The sequence below is a fragment of the Mchenga conophoros genome, linkage group LG16, assembly GCF_057382185.1.
Source record: "Mchenga conophoros isolate Kocher_MC1m ecotype Shallow Benthic linkage group LG16, M_conophoros_male_GT1.1, whole genome shotgun sequence".
Lineage (NCBI taxonomy): Eukaryota > Metazoa > Chordata > Actinopteri > Cichliformes > Cichlidae > Mchenga > Mchenga conophoros.
The window spans coordinates 33,357,080-33,378,992 of NC_140541.1; the positions used below are offsets into that span (position 1 = coordinate 33,357,080).

Consider the following 21,913-nt stretch of genomic DNA (forward strand, 5'->3'; position numbering starts at 1 on the left):
CATAGCTGCACTGGCCATTGGCCCACCGGACATTTGCCCAGTGGGCCGATGGTGATTTTTTGTTTTTATGGGCTGATGATTTATTTTTTTTCAGTAACGGTATAAACAATGAAAGGTGGTGGATTGGCCAGATGCTGGCAGATGTGTAAAAATAACTCAGTTGTTTGGTGGTGGTGTTCTGGGAATCCATCCTACCTGGAAAAACACCACATAGGCCAACAGATGGATGAGGGAAAGGAGAGGCAGGAGGAGGAGAGGTGAACTGAACTTCAGGTAAGAAGTTATGACCTGCAGTCTATCTGGGTCAGATATAAACCAAGTTTAGGTGCAGTTTATTTTCGTTGTGTTGACTTTTTACAGTCAGTTACAATAACTTGTACTGCGTACTAGGTAGCATGACGAAGTGTCTATACAGCTGGGTGGGTGCTTTGATGATACTGATAGTGAACTTTATTTTATTCATAAGGTTAATTAGTAAAAAACGGAATCGTCCCATATTCAGAGAAAATATTACGCGTTTTGTAATTAGCTGAGAAGGAACACAGTTTGTCCCGTACTTCAGCTACAATGGGAAAAGACACAAAGCTGGAGTTATTCTGCGTCTTTACGCTGTCAGCTGCCTCTTCTCTCATTCTCACCTCTCCCTTTCCTGTTGCTACTTCAATCATGAAACTGATCAGTGATCAGCTGATTGGCTTTTCTGGTGCAAGTCCGGTCTCTCTTGTTTATCGCCCACTTTGCGCCAGAACGGGAAACCAGCGGATGTCGCGCTAAACAACAGCAGCACGTTTAAGCTTGATCAGCTATTGTTAGAATTTATTTAATATTACTTTCTAGTATCAGCTGATGTTTGCTGGAGCCACAGCCGTAAAAGCTGCTGGTCATGATGTTGGTTTGGTTATCTGGTGAGAGGGAAACATGAAGATGAAACCAGGAGATGTCCTTACTGAATCATCAGAGCTGAACAGGTGATGGAGAAACAGGTTTACCTTTAAGGTGACACAAATGAGTTGAAGGGAAGTTATAAACTGTTTCTGAGAGACAAATAACACCAGGAGCCTTTTCTACATAGCTGACAGCTGGTAACTGTGCAGGGGCGGGTCTAGCAAAGTGTTGCCAGGGGGCCATGTAGGGCATTAACAGGGAAAGGGGGGCACAAGGAAATACTTTTCTTTCTTTTTCTCATTTAAAATGTCTCGCTTTTAACAAATAATTATCTGAATCTTACAACCAAAGTTTTTATCTGATGTAAAATGTATAGAAATCATACATATACCAACAAGACTGTACGTCACTGTGACAACAGCGTTTGTTTTCGTTCAAAGGCTTTATGGCTTTTCCTATAATACCTGGTGGGCCGGTCTCTAGTCAAAATGCCCGGGCCGATTCTTTTGTTCCAGTCCAGCCCTGCAGGTTATAGTTGTAGTTAAAGTTATAGTTTTCACATATAAATCAGCAGCAAGCCTTAAAATGAGGTGAAAAATAAGACACTGCCTATTTACACAATGTGATTTATTTGACAAAAACTGAACTAAAATGCAGAAGAAGCTTCTGAACACCTAAGTGCACCCCATGATAGAACCACATTTAGCAGTGATAACATAATTGTTTTCTATTTATCAGTCTAGCATCCACTTTGTTTTACATTGTTGTTTTAGGCCATTGAGCATTCATTCATTCACAGCTCTTTTGAGGTCACACCACCACATGTCCATCACCACATGTGACAGAATGCTTTGGTACAATGAGGACCTTATGGTTGACTTGAAGACTGCAAGCTGCCCAAATCATCACCCCTTCACTACCTTGCTTCACTGTTGCTATAATGTGTTTAGTTATCTCCAAACATACTTCTATGCATGCTGATCAAACATCTGGTCGTATGGTTTCATCGGTCCGCAAGTTTTGCGGTTTGTTCAGATGCAGCTTTTTGAACATAACCTGTGCTGCCCTGCTCTTTTTAGAGTAGAGGATTTCTCCTGGCAACTCTTCCAAACTTGCTCAGTCTTTTTTTAATTGTGCTATCATGAACTATCATGCTGACTGAGGCCTTCAGAGTTTGAGATGGAGCTCAGGGTTTTGTTTTTTTTTACAGTTTCTCTGAGGGCTGCACGATGCGATCTTGGGTGAATTAATTGGGATGCCCACTTCTGGGAAGATTGTGGCATTATGGTAACATGCACCTGAATGCTTCAGACCAGAAAACTGCCAAAACGTCTGCTTTTACACAGGCGATTACTCTTACTAATGATCAGTTAATAAAGTGTATTTAATAAGAAGCACCTGGTTGCTACTTGTCCTCTGAAGTCCTTTTGAAGCAACTTTAGAAAAGGAAGCATATACTTTCTGTTTCGCATGACTGACTGTACTAGACTGGTCTTTTTTTGTTGTGTATGATTAAAGGGTGTGGAAGTGGATCTCTATCACCTCTGCTTGCCTTTCTGTATTCACTGTACAGTACAGTAGGAGGGTACTGAGATGAGACACACACAAAAATATAACTCTTGCAGTATCCAAAGCATGTTTACTGGAGACTGAAAGTCGTGTTGATCAGATCTCACATCTGTTTCGCTCATCACACAAATGTGTTTTAAATTAAAAGCATTCTTTTGATTCAGTAACTAGAAACAGTCATTGATTTACTTTGACACTATAGTCAGGCTTGCTTAAAAGCAGCCATCTCACTGTTACTGAGCAGAAAAATGTGAGTTTAGGTATTTTTCCATTTGTGGTCCTTTGTGGCTTCTTGTCTTTGTTGATCCTTAAGAGCTGGGCTGGAAGGGTTAAACATTTAGCAAGATGTGGCGCCTCCCTTTATGGCTAGTCTTCTGCATGCAATAGGAGCTCTCTGTATTTTCTATTCTCCCCTCATAATGGCTGCATGGCTGTCCAGTAGACTGGTGAAGAGAAAATGCAGCTCACTGCTGCTGTGCCCTATCTCCCTGGCCCCAGTCTGCTCCAGAGGGGTTGCAAGGGTCTCCCCTGCCTCAGGGGCCCTCTCCACCATCCAGAAAAAGCCTCGGACAGTGGAAGATCTCCCACATGTCAGCTTCTTGGAGTTTCTTTGCAGAGTGGTGTTTCAGGGTTTCTACAAACGTATGCATGAGCTTCAGGTAGGCTGCAGTGCATGATCTTTATTATGTTCACTCACAGTGATATGTGCTTGTTTCAGTTCGATGTCAAAGATGTTTTGTGTTTTCCACCTGATGCATTTCAGAAACCCTGGTGACAAATTTGATAATCTGAGAGGTCATGGGTTTACAAGTGACTGCATTTTCCTCCAGTGACAATAAATAATAGAAAATGTTGGGCTGGTTGTATGACTTTTTTGTCCATAGTTACCTTCAGACAGTATCAGCTTGTCTCACAGCTAACTGACACAGAGTCTTGGGCTGCTTTCTTTCTCTGATGAATCACATGCAGCCACTCCAGCACACACTGACCTCTGGCATCTGATTACTGACTGATTAAATATAATGTCTGCTTTTTAAATTACACATTGCAAAAATCCCCAAATGTCTTCATCTTTATTCTATAAGAATGCAGCTCTACCTTTATCACTTTTCCACCGTCAGATCTATGAGAAGCAGCTGTATGGGCCCATTTACAGAGACGGACTCAGATCAATATCCTTGAGCACCCCAGAGCTTTTGGCCGAGCTGCTGAGGAAGGATGAGAAGTTCCCTTGTAGAGGAGACATGAGTGTGTGGAGGGAATATCGTGACATGAGAGGATTCGGCTATGGACCTTTTACAGAGTAAGACTACCAAACAGTGTAGTAATTCTGCCCCACCTAAAAAATAATCTCATTGTGATTGCTTAGATTCTAATACGTAACAGATTTCCAGGGAAAGAGTTTTATTATGAGTGGAAGGGATTGTTTTTGACCTATTTGGGTTAAATAGATTGCTCTCAGGCTGGTATATTCCATAAAGATAAGAAATCAGAAAAATGTTAATGCTCCACAAGTTTTATGAACCGGTGACAATATAAGGGGATCAATGTTTAATTTTAGCTCTGTCAGGCTCAGTGCAGTAGCAGCAGTAAACCTATTTATGTTGCAAAAATAAAATTTATATTGCAGATGGTGGTCATTCCTTCACCATCTGCAAAGGCTCAGTTTGAGAACCACCATATTAGGCAATCAAATGAAACTAAAAGGCTGAGCAGATTTTAAACTGTGTTGTTTATCTGAAGACAGTGGGCTCCACACCCAATATCTGTCATATTATTATGAAAAGCTGGAAATTACAAGAAAGTTTGAGGATTTTGAGGAAAACACCAGAAGTAATACTCTGGTGTTTTTCTAGGTCAACAGTCAGAGCCACAGTTTAATAAACTCATCACAGGCTTGTTGAAGAAATCTGATGCAGGGAACACTAATAGCAATGTGATATCAGTAAATACTGCATCAGAACGATGCACCAATGGCAAAAAATGTTAAATGATTAAATTTGGCATCAGTGATACTGTCACGGTTCTGGGTCGTTTCGACCCAGCATTTTGAGTTTCTTATATTTTATAAACTAAAACTAACTTATTTAAGTTTTAGTTTATTTTTGCATTTTGGATTGTTTTCTGAGACTCGTGTGCTTTGCTGATTATTATTAGAATTCTATGTTTCTGTTTATTCGTGTTTAAGGATTTGTTCTTCGGTTGTGTCTCATGTTTAGCATAGTTTGAGTTCCATGTGTTATATTCTGTCTGCCTCTGTGTCGAGTCTGCGTTTCTTGTTTCCTGTTTTGTTGTGAAAGTCTGTGTCTTATGTGAGTGTATTCAGTTTGCCTTCCTTGTCTCCTCTTGTCAATTACTTCCAGCTGTGTTCGCCACCTGTGTGGAATCTCCCTGTATTCCCTGAGTGTATTTAAGTCGTGTCTTCTGTTGTTGTAGTCGCTGGTCTGTCTGCGTATCTACTGTGTGGTTTCCCTGCTGTCGCCATCATGTACCTTTTGTTTACATTCCTTTGTGTTCATGTTTGCTGTTCAATAGTTTAGTTTGTCTCAGTATAGATTATTTTTGTTCCGTTTTGCCATTTCCATCTTTGTTCTACAATAAACCACATTCGCATCTCAGCAAGTGCCTGTAATTGGATCCTCTTTCATTTCCTCTACACGGCTCACTCCACTCGCCGTGACAGATACCAGTCAGTAAATATCAGTAAATAATCAAAGTAGTCAATGAAGGTCAGGTCTGTCTGTTGTGCTGCACTTTAAACACAAAAGGTTACTTTGTTCACAAGACAAACTGGTTTAAAATAGTGCTCAAAATGAAGGATGCACTCTCTCAATGTTTCTATGCATTTTATATACATATATGTGTGTGTGTGTGTGTGTGTGTGTGTGTGTGTGTGTGTGTGTGTGTGCGTGTGTGCGTGCGCGTGTAAGCATAGTAGCAAACAAACTGCAGACCACAGCCAGCTTAGATATTTGTGTGAGCTCTTTAGTTTACTGGCTACAAACTGGTTGAATGGAAAAATGTAGCAGAAAATCAGCCATAATGGATGCACAAGTGTATCATAGTTCAGACTCTTTGTTGTGTTTGCGTTTGGATTTATTTATTTCAGTGCAAACATGTTTCTGTTCCAACAGGGATGGAGAGAGGTGGTACAAGCTGAGGGTGGTGCTTAACAAGCGGATGCTGAATCCGAAGGACTCGGCCCAGTATTCTGGGATTATCAATGATGTGGTTAAAGACTTCACCAAGAAGATGCGCAGTCTGTGCCAGTGCAGCCCAACAGGAGACTTTGTGACCAACATTGCCAATGAGCTTTATCTGTTTTCACTAGAAGGTAGTCTGATGGTTAAAACTGCAAATGCTGAATGCTAAATAACATATTTGTTTAATGAACTAAATGAAAAAAATATTATTTTCAAACTAAAGTTTAAAGGAAGCTAAAAGTTAAGAAAAAAATTTGTTGCTAGATTCAGTGCCTTTTCTTTTTCTTATCCATTCAGGAATTGCCTCCATATTGTTTGAGACAAGGCTTGGTTGTCTGGAAGAGGAAATTCCTGGTGGTACACAAGATTTCATCAATTCCATAGCCCAGATGCTCTCCTACAACATGATAGTGTTTATTCTTCCCAAGTGGAGCCGGAATCTGCTGCCCTACTGGGGACGTTACATTGCTGGCTGGGAGGGCATCTTCAGCTTTGGTGAGCAGTTTGAACCTCACAGTCCTGATGTTTTAGTTAAGTTTTAGAGTGTTAGGAAACAATAAACATTATTATAAAAAGAAAAAAATAAATCTGTGGGGGGTTTTTGCACCAACTTCCCGTAAGGAGCCACAGCCTTATTCTCTATCAGCTGGTATTTATACAGTGCTTTTCTTATCTTATTGAGGATTCAGAATCCTTTTACAGTTACTTTACTACATGTGCACCATTCAGCATCTTTTATCTTTTATCCAGAGATGTAGTGCTATGTAGTGTAATATGGTGAAGTAGCAGAGTGAACCATTTTGTGTTATAAACCCCTATTTAGTATTTGGCATCAAATTTGCTCCTCCCAGTTTTTAGTAACAGGTTATGTATGTTCAGTTTATGCTTTGGGTGCCCTTTTATTTTTGCCTTCGTCTGTTCCTGTGTCTTCCCTTGTCTTATCTGTGCTTAGTCCTCAGTGTCATGTGTCAAAAAGACATGTGTGTAGTAAGTTTAGTCCCAGTATTTGTTTTTTGTTTCTGTGTAAAGTCCACGTATGCGGATCTGTCAACTGTTCATTTCCTGTTTTATTTTGATAGTTTCTTGTCTCATGTGCATTATGTTCAATTCAGCTCGGATTCAGTTCAGCTTTTCTCACCAGGTGTCTCCACTTTGCCCCCTTCCCTCTTGTTTGTCTATATTCCTTGTCATGTTCTCCCTTATACACGTGCTGTGTAACCCTCTGCTTTAATTTTCTTGGTTTAGTTAAAGTTAAATTGATTTCATGTCCTGTCCTCTGCATCCTGCACTTTGGGTCCAAAACAGGGCTTCAGTACAGAGACACATGGCAATTGGCAGCAACAAAACGGGCCATGTTTTCTACTGTGCAGCATGTCCTCTTCTTTTAGCAACAGTCAACAACAACAGGAGACCAGCTGCTGGACTTTTGCCAGAGGAACATTTCGTGATGGTCTGAAAGTTTTCAGTTGGTGAAAGGTCTAAACCGCAGGCAGACCGGTTCAGCATTTGGACTCATCTAGTAAAAAGCCATGCTGTTGGAATAGATGCAGTATGCAGTTTAACATTATCCTGATGAAATATGCAATGCGATACCTTTCAGCATTTATGGAGCATTTCCAGACTTTCACAGGTACTGATGCACCATATACCATCTGAGATACAGACTTTTGAACTGAGTGCTGATAACAAGCCGAATGGTTCATTTCCTCGGTCTGCAGAATAAAAAGGAGGGAGCTGTTAGGTGTGTGGAACAGCAGTTATCCACAGGGGGCTTTTTTCACCCGCACAAGCGCTGCCTGGCACTGCTCCGTCCGCCGGACCAGATTCCAGATTTCCTGATATCTAATTTCTATTTGCACTGAGGGACATTTATGAATGTCCCCGTGCACACACTTCACCTCCACCCACTCAGCCTCCAGCAGGGTTTGGTGGACCAGGGTCTGCGTACAGCCCGAGTTCACTAAAGCCTGGCATATACCCCCTGGGCACCTTACCGGTAAACGGTATGTCTCTCCTGAATCAGGGTAGGGCATCGGAGGGCTGGCAATACGTAGCACCTGTCCCACCTCCATTAACGGGCAGTCCCAACGGAGATACCCCGGTTGCCCACATCTCCAGCATTCCTGCCCCAATGCCTATGCAGCCCTAGGTGAGCTGGGCATGGTGTCCGTAACGGCCGGGACCTGTGGAGAAAACCCAGATGAAAAAGGGTTAGTCGGTGGCCTTCGTGGGGCCAGGACCAGTCGGTCCGTTATTACCAGCCATGGCTGTCCTCGTGGGTGTTCCCATCATGCCAGCAGGTGGTCCTAGGCCAGCATTTGTAGCTTCAAGGCTCGCTGGCCAGTGGCAGCGGACCCATATAACTGTATCTCTGACTGACCCTGCACTAAGTTCAGTTAGGTTTTATTCAAAATTATGGAACCATTGACATTTTAGCCTTTATATAACTGTGTAACGCTATGGAATTAATTTTTTTATGGGCCCATGTGTGTCTTTAATAAAGTGAAACAAACAAACAGATCGGTTTTCCACTTTGCCTCTATTTTAAATGAGCTTTGTCCCAGAGTAGATGGCAGCATTTCTAGATTATGGTCTTTTGTTGCAGATTGGTGAATAATCTATCTTTACCTCTGAGAAACACTGCCTCTATAAGATGCTCTTTTTTTATATCAAGTTATGGATATAAAAGATATAAAAGTACCAGTTATGGTACTGATGGTACTGAACTGTTGCCAGTTTGGTGCAACTGTCCCTACGTTTTAAAGATATGTTGTTTCCATCAAATTGAACCCAAGCTAATATGTTTCATGAAATAATAAATTGTCTCAGTTGATACAGTATATTTCATCCTATGTCCTGTTGCTAGTAAAATATGGGCTTATGAGTAAATGACTGCATTCTGTTTTGACTGATATTATACAGTGTTCCAACTTTTTTTTTTTTTTTGCACCATTTTTATGCACCTGTTCTAGCCAAAAAATTGATTGACAAGAAGTTGGAGATGATTCAGCAGCGGGTTGACAACAAGCAGGATGTGGAGGGTGAATACCTGACATACCTACTCTCAAACACGCAGATGAGCACTAAAGATGTGTATGGCAGCGTCACTGAGCTCCTCTTAGCTGGAGTGGACACGGTAAATGGAATACCAATACTAGTAATAAAAAATCACATGTAAAAAGGCACTCTGCACGGCTCTAATCATCAAAGCTCACCACTCGGTGTATTCACTTTTCTTTTGCACGTACATGTATGCAAGGCTCAGCATATATGTCTTCAAAAGTTTACTTTCACATTTTTTAAACTCCCAAGACCTCCAACACTCTCACGTGGGCTTTGCACGAGCTTTCCAAGAACCCTGATATCCAGGAAAGACTCTATAAAGAAGTGTCCACTATGGTACCATTAGACCGGATCCCCACCGCTGCTGACATCACTGGCATGCCATATTTAAAGGCAGTTATCAAAGAGACGCTGAGGTGAGACTGCTGCAATTTAGCTTTAACTGAAGCGATTAATGCAGGAAACAAACATGTTTTTAGTAGATAGTTTTCACATATTTGTAACAGCCAAACTGAAAATCTTTGAAAGTGAAAATAAGCTTCAAGTTTCCTGAAGTTTGTCTATTTAGCAGCCAAAATGGGTTTTATTTGAACTCATGGCTCTTAACAGGTTAAATGTAGACTAATTCATCAGTCAACATTCTTATTCACCTGCTTAAGAAGAAGCCAGACTATGAACCAGCCTAAAGTAACATGCAAACAAAAAATAACTTGTCTTGCAGGATGTATCCTGTTGTTTCTATGAATGCGAGGATCATTGCAGAAAAGAATGTTTCTATTGGTGGATATGAGTTCCCAAAAAAAGTAGGTCTGCTTTTAACCATTGTTAGATTGTTTGTGAGTGCTTTTTGTATTAACTTAATAAGACATATTTATGATGCCTGGATATAAAAAGGCTATTGTGTTATAAGGGAGGATCAGTATTCCATATTGTGTTGACTTCCAGTTGTTGATTGCTTTACAGACGCCGTTCACCTTTTGTCACTATGCCATCAGCCATGATGAGGACACATTCCCCGACTCGTTCACATTTAAGCCAGAGCGATGGCTCCGAGACGGCCGTGAGAGGCCAAACCCCTTCGGCTCCATCCCGTTTGGCTTTGGAGTAAGAGGCTGTGTCGGTCGCAGGATTGCTGAGCTCGAGATGTATCTGCTCCTGTTTCAAGTAAGTGACAAGAAGGAGAAAAAACTGCTGAACATCCCAGGGAAACTCCTGGATTTTTTTAAATGTGACCCAGGTGTGTCCAACAATAAGTGCGGGGGTTTGGGGGGGGAGGGGTCTCATGGAAAGTGGGAAAAAATCTGACGGAAATCTGGAACGGCTTCATTAATGCTGAAGGGTATATACGTGTCTTATGCATCTCTGTTGTTTGTGATTGTGTGGGATAATACATTTGTCCATATTCAAATCAATTGTCATCCACGTTTCAGACAACTCACTAACTCTATTTTTTTTTCACAGCTTATCAGGCAGTTTGAAATCAAACCCGACCCCACACTGGGAGAGCTGAAATCCATCAGCCGCACAGTTCTGATACCAGACAAACAACTAAATTTGCACTTTGTGGACAGAAGATAAGAAAAGACAGCAGACTGAGTGATGGTGGTTTGTATTAAGTCAGTGAGACGGGAGCAGAGGATTTTAAACCTTTGTAATCACAAATTGAAATGCCTAAACTCATCCAATTTTAAATGTTGTATCATCAAAGTAATGCTATAAGAGTTCAACTTAACACTGTTCCTCTATGTATGTGTAACCCCTATAGACATGGTTACTAGTATTTTCTTGTTTTTACCTGGTATTATTATTTCCGACACCCCTTGAACACACTTTGATTTTCCGTAGTTCAGTGAATGCAACAAAAGCACGTTGCTGCATTAAGCTAGGCAAAACGGAGCAAGACACCGAGAGCAAATAACAAGCTACACAAGGCCTTTATGTGTTTTACTCTCGACCAAAACCAGGCAGAGCGTGTATTTGTTTCTTGGGAATTCCGACTGGTTTTTTGTGATCCTGGATCTGAAGTGGTTCTGGATATGGATGGCGAGCCAGACCCTGTGAAAACTCTTGGCGAATCCAAAAGCAGTGTGGCCAGCTGTTCTGGATGCAGGAGTAGAGCTACAGTCTGAATTACTTCGAATCGCAGGATTTCAGATAAGCAAGAGCAAAAACTGCTTACTTTATACGGATTGTTTCTCTGGGAAACTATTGAACTCCCAATATCCTGCTCATCAGGAGTCAGGTCTAAAGAGACTACTTATTTTATTTTATTTTGTTGTTATTTTCAAAAGAGCGCTCTTCTCTGTTGATCTTCTGTTAATTTTCTATGCTGTTTACATTGGATTATTGCACCACTGTAACATTGTAATAAATCTGCCGGCTGTTCAACACTCAATTCTCTCAAATTTATTTTACTCCTCTCGAATCTAGTCTATAAGTTTAACCCTACTATACTAAGCAGGTGTTACATATGTACTGCAGCAGTCAGCTTATAGTTCTGTATATCCATCCTCTCATAATCTCTTAGTGTACTTAGTGATATAATAATAATTCTTTATTTAAAACAGACAGTGCAGTTTAACATAGTCCAAGTATAAAACATAAAACTGATGTGCTGCACATAACATTACAGCTATAGCTAATTTTCAACAATTGTCCCTTGTTGGGCTTACATTCACAATACACAGAGTTAAAACATACATTTTCATGAAACCAAAATACACCATGAATACAGCTACAATTAACAGACAATGTAAAAACAAACAAACAAACCCCACAAAAAAAAGATTAATTGAAATCACTACAGCTCTGATTTCCCTTTAACTAACTTTTAACCTTCAATGTAAAGGAACTAACATCTGTAATCAATTTGATATCAGATGGAAGTGTGTTCCACAGATGGCAAGCCTTTATGGAAAACGCTGATTGTCCAAATTTAGATCTGCGATATGATATTTTGCGGTTGCCATTCACTTAGAGCTGGGCGATATGAGATTTTTTCATATCACGATATGTTTTTTTCATTTCAGGCGATAACGATATCTATCACGATATAAGCCAAATAACTATATTTGTAAGATTTAAATGTGCCGTTGCTCACAAGTAAAATGTGAAATAATCAGCAGCTTGTTTTTATTTATTTATTATATTATTTATTTCCCATAATAAGTTCAACAGGGTAGATGTACTTAAGGAACATGAGACTTTTTCAGATAAATAAAGGCAAATATTGCAAACTACACAAAAGGCAGCCGCTAAAGCGTTTAAGTTTCAAAATAGAACAAACGAAACAGACTACTAAATTGTCAATTCCACTTAGAAACAAAATATTAATTCTAAAAATAAATCTTAGTTTGTTTTACAGAAGAACAGACAAAACTGACTAACTTTTGTCAATATCAAATAAACTGAGAACTAAAAGGAAATTCTCAATCTCTCCTTGTTGTATAGCTTAGCTTTTCAAACAGTTTTAACGGTTACTTTAGTCTGACAAAAGCCGAATGACGAATTAGCGCTTCCAGTCAGAGACTGAGGCTACGTCCACACGTACACGGGTATTTTTGAAAACGGAGATTTTCCGTTTTCGTTTTAAAAAATAATCCCGTCCACACATAAAGGCAGAAATGAAGGAAAACGCTGCTATGAACATGCCAAAGCAGCAGGTGGCGCTAGATTCCTAACCGTGCAGAAATGTTGGCCAATCAGAAGTCTAGAAGCCTCGGTGGGAAAAAGTAAACAAAGCTGGGGCATAGAAGCAGAACCGAGTCGTATGTGTGGAGGGACAGTAACTGTGTGTATATGTAAGCATTTAAACACTGCAGAGAGTAGAATTAACAGTATTGTAGAAATTAATTTCACCGAAACAATAACGTGGCGCACAGTGTGACGCATGCACCAGTTCATTGTATTTCCAGACTTGCTTTCGGCACAATTTACAGTGCACGCTACTCTGTTTTTTGTCAGACTTGAAATAGCCGAAATACCTTCACACTACGGAACTTCTATGGCTCTTCCGTTCGACAATCTCTCCGGCGTTGGAACCATTATCTGTTTTCTCTTCGGTCACGCTCGGTTGATTTTTCTAGTCGGCACACTCATTTCCTCCATTACCCGCTGGCTGCTTCCCAAACAAACACACATGCGGCTTGGCACTTGTGCTGTACGTTACAAGTCACGCGACGTGACGCTGCGGCTGTGATTGGTTCGGCTCTGCGCTACTTAATTTGGATTGGCTGATCTTTTTTTTTTTTTTTTTTTTTTTTTTTTTTTAAGAGGACAAGAGCGGCGAGGTCTATCGCGATAGCTTAATTTCTCTATCGAGTAAAAGTTATATCGCGATACATATCGTTATCGTTCTATCGCCCAGCTCTACATTCACTATACTCCTAGTAATGCGATTACTATCTTGTCTTTGGATGTATCTATTAGACACTCTGGGACCAGCCTATTTATACACTTGAAGGGTAATTTAAGACAACACAAGTGATTGAAGCTCCTAAACTAAGTCAATTATATTTCTTTAAAATGTGACAATGATTCCACCAAACAGATTTTTTATCCATTATTTTCAAAGATTGATTATATAAGGATGCTGAACTGTAGATGGTGCTGCTTGAGTCCAAACTGTCATAAAATATGAAAAATGAGAGAATATCATGGAATGTGTGGAGATCAGAGAAATACTTTACTGCTATTGTTCATGGTCATCATCATTATCATTGCATTAATAACATAATCTACAGCATTGATATTGTATTCAGATGTTTAAACATATTGGCACCCAATTAGCCTTTATTACAGGTGCAGTTATAACCACTTTAAACTGTTGAGTTAAATCGATAATCTTAAATGCTTTGGAATGCTTTTCATAATCTTAAATGTTTATATGTAGATTACATTGCATTATAAAAGAAAGGCCTAACTCTGAGTACACTCTGTGCCAAAGTAGACAGGAAGTGCAGGCTTTTGCAGAGCGTGCTTGTGAAAGTGAAACTAAAGCAGAGTCTAAGTGTAAGTTACTTTGAGGAGCTGTTGGGAGGATGCTATTTGACTAACCAGGTTATTCATTGTTGTCTTTTATTCATTTATATCTTTTGATTAAGCTTTTAGTAGAGGTTCTTGATTAAAAAATTTATTCAACATGTTACAGATATAGTTTCAGTTAGGTTATTACACATAAGGATGAGCCTCTGGTCTGGTGGAAAGGTTACAAGGTTTAGCTGGTGAGGTGAGAGGTGAAACTGAGTGCATTTCAGGTTGACACATACACACCCACACACGCACAGTAGATAGACTCATTTTTAGGTGAGAGGTTAATCATATTTTGCTTGTGACTGCAAAATTGTGCCTACAAAAGAACAGTTTGTTGCAGAACTGCTGCTGATGTTCCAGACGATAAGCGAGCGTCCGGCAGCGACAGGAAGACACCTGGCATGGAGACGAGGCGATGTTGCTTTTTCAAACTGTGTTAAAAGTCATTGTGGTTTTGAAACTTATGCATGTGATGACGCATGAGGGGGCGTCATAAATTTCCCTGAAGGTATAAAAACAACTGATTGTGTATTGTTCGAGTGAGATCGATGCTGTCTGCGTACAGTGTTCATCTCCCACACGTGTGTTCATTAAACTCATCGTTTGACTCCACCCGGCCGGATCAGTGTTGTTATTTGGATTTCCTCCTGTATCCCTCCTCAATATTTGAACCCTTAACAAATGCATAAATAACTGAGGTGCTGAAGTGGGTATGTAATGCCGAGTTAACTTAAGACAAGTCAGATTAACCTTAACCATCTTTGAAATCTTCTTTACATGCTTATCAAATTTGAGATGTAAATCTAAAATTATTCCTAAAAACTTAAAATCTTTAACCTCCTTTATTTTTTCATTCCTTTACGTGATTTGAAAATCATCAGATGAGCTTTTTCTAATAGAAAAACACATCTAAACTGTTTTTTTTAAATCAATTCAATAAAAGATGATTATTGTATATACATATAATGCAATGTATGACAGGTTTTATCCATCTGTGCAGTTTATTTAGTTTATTCAGTTATTGTCCTTGTCAGAGTTGAGCTGGGGAATGGGGGACAGGAGGCTATCCCAGCTACCACAGGGTGAGAGGCAGGGTACATCTTGGAGACATCGCCAGTCTGTTGCAGGGCTAACACAGAGAATCCAACAACCATTCATGCTCACATTCACACCTATGAGCAATTTAGAATCACCAGTCACCTTAACCCCACCAACTGAATGCCATTGGACTGTTGAAGGAAGCTGGAGTACCCAGAGAGAACCCACGCAAACACAGAGAGAACCCACGCAAACACAGGGAGAACATGCAACTCCACACAGAAAGGACTCCAGCCTGATGGTAGAGTCGAACTCAGGACCTTTTTTTGCTGTGAGGCAACAGTGCTAACTTCATGAAAACCTTTAACTGAGTTAACACTTTTTGAAGGAAACTAAAATGGCTACAACATTTTCTTTGTTAGAAGTTTGGAGAAAAAGGAGCAGCATGTGCTGGAAAGTGGGACAAGACAAAAAGAAAGTGAGCATGAGAGAGAGACAGAGAAAGAAAAAACGCTGTTTAATCTCTATATCACCTTGTACCTAAGCCACATGTCTGAAAGTACTCTGAAAGTATGTTATGAAACCCATGGTACACTCAAAAGACTGAATGAGGTGAATTGTTCAGTTTCTGTTAATTGTTTATCTTCATTTTACTCAAATTATATATCTTTGTTAAGGTAAAATGTTTTTCTGATAAAGTCTATGTAATTGTGTCTGTTATTATCTGCACAGTGTACTAATGTGTTAATTTATATGTTACGTGATCAAGCAAGTGAATTAGGATTGCTATATAAGGAAAGTGTTAAGCCTGATCTTAAAAGTAGAGATAGTGTCTGTCTTCTGAATCCAAACTGGAAGCTGGTTCTATAGAAGAGGGGCCTGAAAACTGAAGGCTCTGCCTCCCATTCTACTTTCAAATACTCTAGGAACAACAAGTAAGCCTGCAATGCGAGAGTGAAGTGCTCTAATGGGGTGATATGGTACTATAAGGTAATTAAGATAAGATGGGGACTGATTGTTCAAGAACTTGTGTGTGAGAAGCAGGATTTTAGATTGGATTCTGAATTTAACAGGGAACCAGTGAAGAGAAGCCGGTATGGGAGAAATATGTTCTCTCTTCCTAATCCCTGTCAGGACTCTAGCTGCAGCATGTTGGATCAGCTGAAGGCTTTTCATAGATGGGCTTTATTATTGAGTCAAAAAATACTGGTTGAGTTGTAGTGTTAAATGGAAGCAATTAATTGGCTTTTTCTAACGGGGAAATCTGAAGGTATAACATTTTCGGCATTGTTACTGAAGATACAAGAGAAGGTAGGTACAGATTATAAAAAGAAAAAAAGTGTGCTTCTTCTTCTCGTGCATCGATCGGAGTCTCGGTTTTTATTGAAGTGTTGTCAGCTTTGGCTTTATCTGCCACCCTGTCCATAGCATTCGCCTCTGTCATACCAATCGTCTGCATGTTCTCCATATCTACGCCTCCTGCCACTGACTCCAAACCATACGTTGTGGCAGGTCTCCCTACCATGTTGCAAACTTTCCCTTTCACTCCTTTCCACCCACTCCACCCTGCCTGCACTCTCTTCTTCACCTCTCCTGTGCATCGCCCGTTGCTTTGGATGGTTGACCCCAGGTACTTAAACTTGTTCACCTTCAGTATTTCTGCTCCTTGCATCCTCACGGTTACATCTTGGGGGTAATCCAGCTCATTTACGTTCAGCGTGGATGCTGTCAAGGTCCTGGACCTCTTATATTTCTGTATGTCCGTCCTCTCATAGTCTATTAGTGTCCTCAGTAATATGTTTTAGTACTTCTGGTAATCTGGTTTTCATGTTGTTGCTTCCTTAGTTTCAGGGTCTAAAACCGCTGTCGGTTCTTATCGAAGTTCACCGAGATTCACCATCTTTCCTGAACATAAATCGATTTCTGTGGCAGGTAAAAGATTCAGGAAAGAGACTGGGTGCAGGAAATAACTGCTTGAAGTTTGTGCGGCTTTCCCATCGTTATTTTCAAGTACATTACGTGGCATATACACTTACAAGACAATAAACCGACTTTGAAATGATGTAACAGTCTCACACAGTGTTACACAGGATAGTGTCCAGAAATAGAAGAAAGTTATGGAGGATAGCTGTGCAGCTTTGTAAGTATTTTTGTATCCAATAGAAAGACAGGTTAAAGAAAGGTTAAAAGCGGGCAGCTCTGTTGACTCTGGTCACTACTTTACAAATGATCCAGCAGGGGGAAGCATCATTGCATGAAAAGCCCTTTAACCTCACTTGACTACATACCCCAGAGATTCATTCACTCTGCAAACTCCTCACACCAGGGTTGAAGAACTAAAACTGAAGCGCTTGAAGGATTTTATGGATTTGAGAAATGCAAATCTTTTGTCTCAGTTACAAAGTTACAAATTAAAATACAGCACACTGGAAGATTGTATTGCTTGTTTTGCACTTAGTGTTCAACCAGCAATCAAAAAATCCATGTAATGAGCTAAAAAACTAAAACTTAAATTCTAATAGTAAAATTAATATTTCACAGGATTTCTTTTTAACTTTCATTGACTGTCTCCTGATATTTTTTACTCTATTGTGCTACTTAATAGCAGGATAGTATACTCAAAGCAACTAATTTTATACTTAAAGTACATATTGTGCAGAATCATCTACATTTCATAACTGAATGCACAGAGTATCAATTTAATGTTGCAACAGGACATGACTTTGATTACTTCTTTACTGCCAGGTAATTTTAAATAATGCAATTAAATTAAAGCTATAAAGTAAATGGTATGAAGTACAATATCTAATCAGCTACACTACATAATATTTTTAACATAACCTGGAGAAATCTGTGCATAAGGAGGGCTGAAAATCACTATTGGATGCCTCATGGAGCACTGCACTGCATCAAAACAGCCATAAACACTTGCACAAACCACTGTCCGTGAAAACAGTTCACTACGCTGTTCACAAATGCAGGTTAAAGCTCTATCATTCAAAGATGATAGAAAGGTACCACCAATGCTAAAAGGTATGCAGAGCTTTTAGAGGAACATACATTTGGATCCAGACGCATATTTCAATAAGACAATGCTTAATCAAATACTGCAGCTCTTCTAGCAGCATGGCTTCATAGTAGAAGAGTCTGGGTGCTGAACTGACCTGTCTGCAGTTCAGAGCTTTGAACAGCTGTGAACATTTGAAGGATCATGACATGAAACATGCGACAAAGCTGAACCAGGACTGTTGAGCAGCTATGGTCCTCTACCTGACAAGAATGAGACAACATTCATCTCCCAAAAAGTCCTTCAGCTGCTCTCCTCAGTTCCCATATTTTTGCAGACTGTAGTTCAAAAAAGAGGGGATGCTACACGATGGGAAACATGGCGCTGTCCCAACTTTTATGAGATGTGCTGCTTTCTCGGTTTCAACATTTAGTATGTTCTATTGTCAATAAAATATGGGTTTAAGAGATTTATAGAACATTACATTCTGTTTTTAATGTACATTTTACACAGTGACTCACAACGTTTTTCAGGAACTGGGGTTGTACTAAATAAAGCACATGTACATTAAAACCAGGTAATTATATTTCAGGGGGTGTGGTACTATCTTATTACAGTGAACTAAAACAGAACTTAAAAGTATGTGTGAAACTTTTCTTTAAATTTAAACTTCCTTAAAAGTAGAAATGAAAATAAACAGGAAACATCCTTAGTTTTTGTCAGTCTGGTCAAATTTTCCAACATAACCAGCCTCAGGAGGCGTTACTGAGACTTTATAACAGCTGACACACTGTCTTATCAATATTGTTATTCTGCAGTTGTAGTATAATAGATAGTAAGTTAGATACTTTGATCCCACAGGGGAAAGTTTTGTGTTACAGTAGCATGATAAAGAGTAAAAATAGAACAGTCTACAATACACAACAATAAACAACAAGGTTAAAATAAAAGTGCCACACACAGGACCTCATACTATGAGATAGTGCAGGAATTTATGTATTTACAACAGTGATAAAAAAAAAACAAGGAAAGTATAATTGAAGTTAAGTGAAACAGTTAAAGTAAGACTGACATTGTGTAAGAAGGATGTGCAACTTGTATTATTAAATAATATGCATGCTTTAAATCTATAGTGTAAAACAAGCTGCATGCCAGTATAATACTAAAACATGTCCTGGCAGGTGTGTTCACCTGTCACAGGATGCAGCGTCATCCCTTTTTAAATACACATTAAAGAATATGTCAAACACTGGAACTCATTAAAAGAAACAAAAAAAAGCAGTGGAATAAGTTTGGGCCTGTACCACCTGATGCCGCCAATCTCTGGACACACCCCTGCACATGTTTACCTGGAGGTCAGATAATTACCCCGGGGAAGGCGGAGGGAGAGCATTTGTGTGGATTGTACCTGTTAGGACAGAAATGGACGTGTTTCAGTCTTTACAGTAATGTAACACAGCTAGTGTGTACTGTCCGAATAAATGAAGTGAAGAGAGAGAGCGAGAGAGGGAGGGAGGAACACCTTCAGTGTTTAAGGCTGCAGGCTACCTGTTCGTCCTCCACAGTCTGCAGTGGGAAGCGCTCAGTCTGCGCGTGCGGGCGAAAACAAGTGCGACAAACTCCTGGAAACTTCTCCGCGCCCCAAACAGCGCACAGTGATGCCGCACAGACTGCGCCGATTCACGATGCGTTTAAGCGGAATGAAGCAGTAATTAGTGCGCCTACAGCTGCAGCAGTGGCGTGAGAGAACAAGGGCACCGAGTGCTGGGAGTCTTTGAATGGGTTTGGACGTGTGCGCTCTGGCTTTGCTCGGATGGGATGCTCGGTGAGCTTCATCTGCTGTGAAGAGGACTTTCTGCAAATGCCTGTTTACCACCATGGGGAGGAGAAGAAGAAAGGAAGCCCGAAGAAGGTAAGGAGAAGTTGCCAGAAGGGGGGAAACGCGCGGGTGGCCAATGTGCGCAGACACGAGTGGGCGTCCAATTTTAGCAAAAGAACAGACAGGGCTTGCCTGCGTGTTTGTTCAGGTTGTTTTCGCTGCAGGCTCGGTTTGTTTATTTGCTTACGCGTGTGTGTATGTGTGTGTAGTACATAAGCCAGATGACTTTCTTTATGTAGGACATCAGATAAGACTTATCGACCTTTGGTTCCGCTTGCTAAAGTCGATTGCAGGCAACATCAGATTCTCTCCAGCAATAAGTCACCCAGTGAGAGCAGGATATATCCAGTGCTCCTTAAATGAACAAGAAACAGCCTGTTCACGAGCATCAATCCAGGTTTAGTGTGCGTCTAATTCCTGCGTTGACATTAGGCATTCAAACACTGCTCCTGGGAGGAAATGAGGTAAACCATTCACTACAATGGATGCCAAGGGCAACTCTGAAAAGTCCAAGTTCAGTCATGCTTTTAGTCCATGACAAAAACACGCATCAAAGGAGCTACCTGTGGTGATGTCATGGAAATAATTTACATTTTCTTTCTCTTACCCTCCGCTGCTGTGTCTGCGGTGGTGGAGCCTTCAGAGTAGCTCAGTAAAGGGTCAAGTTTAAATCACAAGTTAGCGTGGCTGTGACCTGTGCCACATCAACACTTTTAGATATGTTTGAGCCAGTCTTTCAGCCGCTCTGAGAAGATAAACTACCCACCTCTCAGCACCTCTCTGACAGGAAAATCAACTTTGAGCTGTAGGCTCTCTTTGAAGATCAGTCCCGATGCCAAACTGCAGCTGCGAACAGCCTCCGGTTGGTTTGGTGTAATTTAGAGGTAATCAGGAAGTTTTCCAAAGTCTGACCCCCCAAAAGTTAATATGGTTTTAGGCTCTCTGCTTAGAATGAGCTATAGTGCTGTGCAAAAGTCATAAGCCACCCATCATTTCTTCTAGGCTTTCTGAAGGGTTTTCAAAGTTTTTCTTTGGACACTGGCTGTGACTCTTTTTTCAGTCCAGTCTTTGTACCTGATCATTCTCAGAGGAATTTTTTAAGGTCATTCATAAACTACTGTATGTGTGAAGTTAATCTTGAGTCTAACTTATCATACTTTTAGCGTGATGAAAATAATCTGATACAGCTTTTGCACTTATGATACATTTTAGTTACTTTCAAGATCACATGCCCGTGTCAGCCTCTTTATTTGCATTTTCTTCCCTTTTCTAATCTTTTTCTGCTGTGATCAGATATTTCTAACCTGTAGCCCTACAGATAAGCTCAAAAGGTGCTTCTTGCTCCAAGGGTGGGAGTTATTTAACAGTCTTTTCCCTCTTTCTTTGTATTTGTTCATAAATTTTGCGTTTCTGCAATCAGAATCTGGCAAATCAAGACCTCTGTGCTCTCTTGTGATCACATTGTGATGCACATTCTTATACCCCTGTGCAGCCTGCAGATGTGTGGATAAATGCATGCTTGTGCCGGTATGATACACACTGCTTCTTTCTCGACCTCCCGAAGCGCTGCTGGCAACTGTTTACATCAGCCTGTGTTTCTAAAACCTTTGTTGTGGCTCATGTGTCGGGTCTCAACATGAATTGTATGATGTCCTGGATCCATAGAGTGGAGACAAAATTTTAAGTTTATTGAGAAAATCAATTAAAAGGAACAAATAACGTTGCGTGGAGGTATTCTGCTTCTGCAGGGCCTGCTGGCTGAGTGAGATGTTCAAAGGGTCATTTAAGGCTTTGCTAGGTGCCATTGATGGTAAGAAGCAGTTCCAGTTTCGCTGGAAAAACAACCAACTTAGATTTCTTTCCACTCTGGTCCTTAGAGCCTCCCACTGTCTGAGAAGCCTCTGTTTAAATGATTTTCTACTTTAAATGTATATATTTTGATTATGTCCAGTGCACCAGCTTTGGCCCAGTTCCGTTTCGGCTTTTACAATATGTCTAATATGTTCGCAGTCGTTATCATTACTTTCTTTCTTCTTGGTTTTTATTGCTAAGGTATCTTATGTGCTTTTCTAAAATGTCATGAAAGTTTACAAACCTGAACTTAATTTCCATGAATGCTGTTTCATTTTGTTTTGGCTTCTAACAAAGTGAATAATTCCGCTCATCTCATACTTGCTGTTGTGTGGCGTTTCCTGAGTATCTGAGAGGGTTTTGGGGCCAGACTGGATTTGACGTGTG

General features: G+C 40.3%; 2 protein-coding genes across 14 annotated transcripts in view; both read left to right on the forward strand.

Moving 5' to 3' along the window:
* Positions 1-2,664: 2,664 nt before the first annotated feature.
* cyp27a1.1 (cytochrome P450, family 27, subfamily A, polypeptide 1.1) lies at positions 2,665-14,610 on the forward strand. Its single transcript, XM_085250730.1, has 9 exons — positions 2,665-3,113; positions 3,576-3,757; positions 5,589-5,788; positions 5,955-6,152; positions 8,630-8,793; positions 8,970-9,136; positions 9,442-9,523; positions 9,684-9,884; positions 10,182-14,610. Exons 1-9 carry the CDS (start codon positions 2,817-2,819, stop codon positions 10,296-10,298), a joined length of 1,608 nt encoding a protein of 535 aa, XP_085106856.1. The 5' UTR covers positions 2,665-2,816; the 3' UTR covers positions 10,299-14,610.
* A 4,689-nt stretch (positions 14,611-19,299) lies between these two features.
* Positions 19,300-21,913, forward strand: part of tns1b (tensin 1b) — a 195,152-nt gene continuing 192,538 nt past the window's right edge. For 7 of the 13 annotated variants that reach the window (XM_085250707.1, XM_085250725.1, XM_085250724.1 and 4 more), the window contains exon 1: positions 19,301-19,708. In XM_085250707.1, coding sequence (XP_085106833.1) covers positions 19,610-19,708 — 99 coding nt within the window. In that variant the 5' untranslated portion in view covers positions 19,301-19,609. Of the gene's footprint in view, positions 19,709-21,913 lie in introns of all 13 variants that reach the window. The other 6 variants (XM_085250708.1, XM_085250711.1, XM_085250706.1 and 3 more) reach the window with 2 other exon arrangements.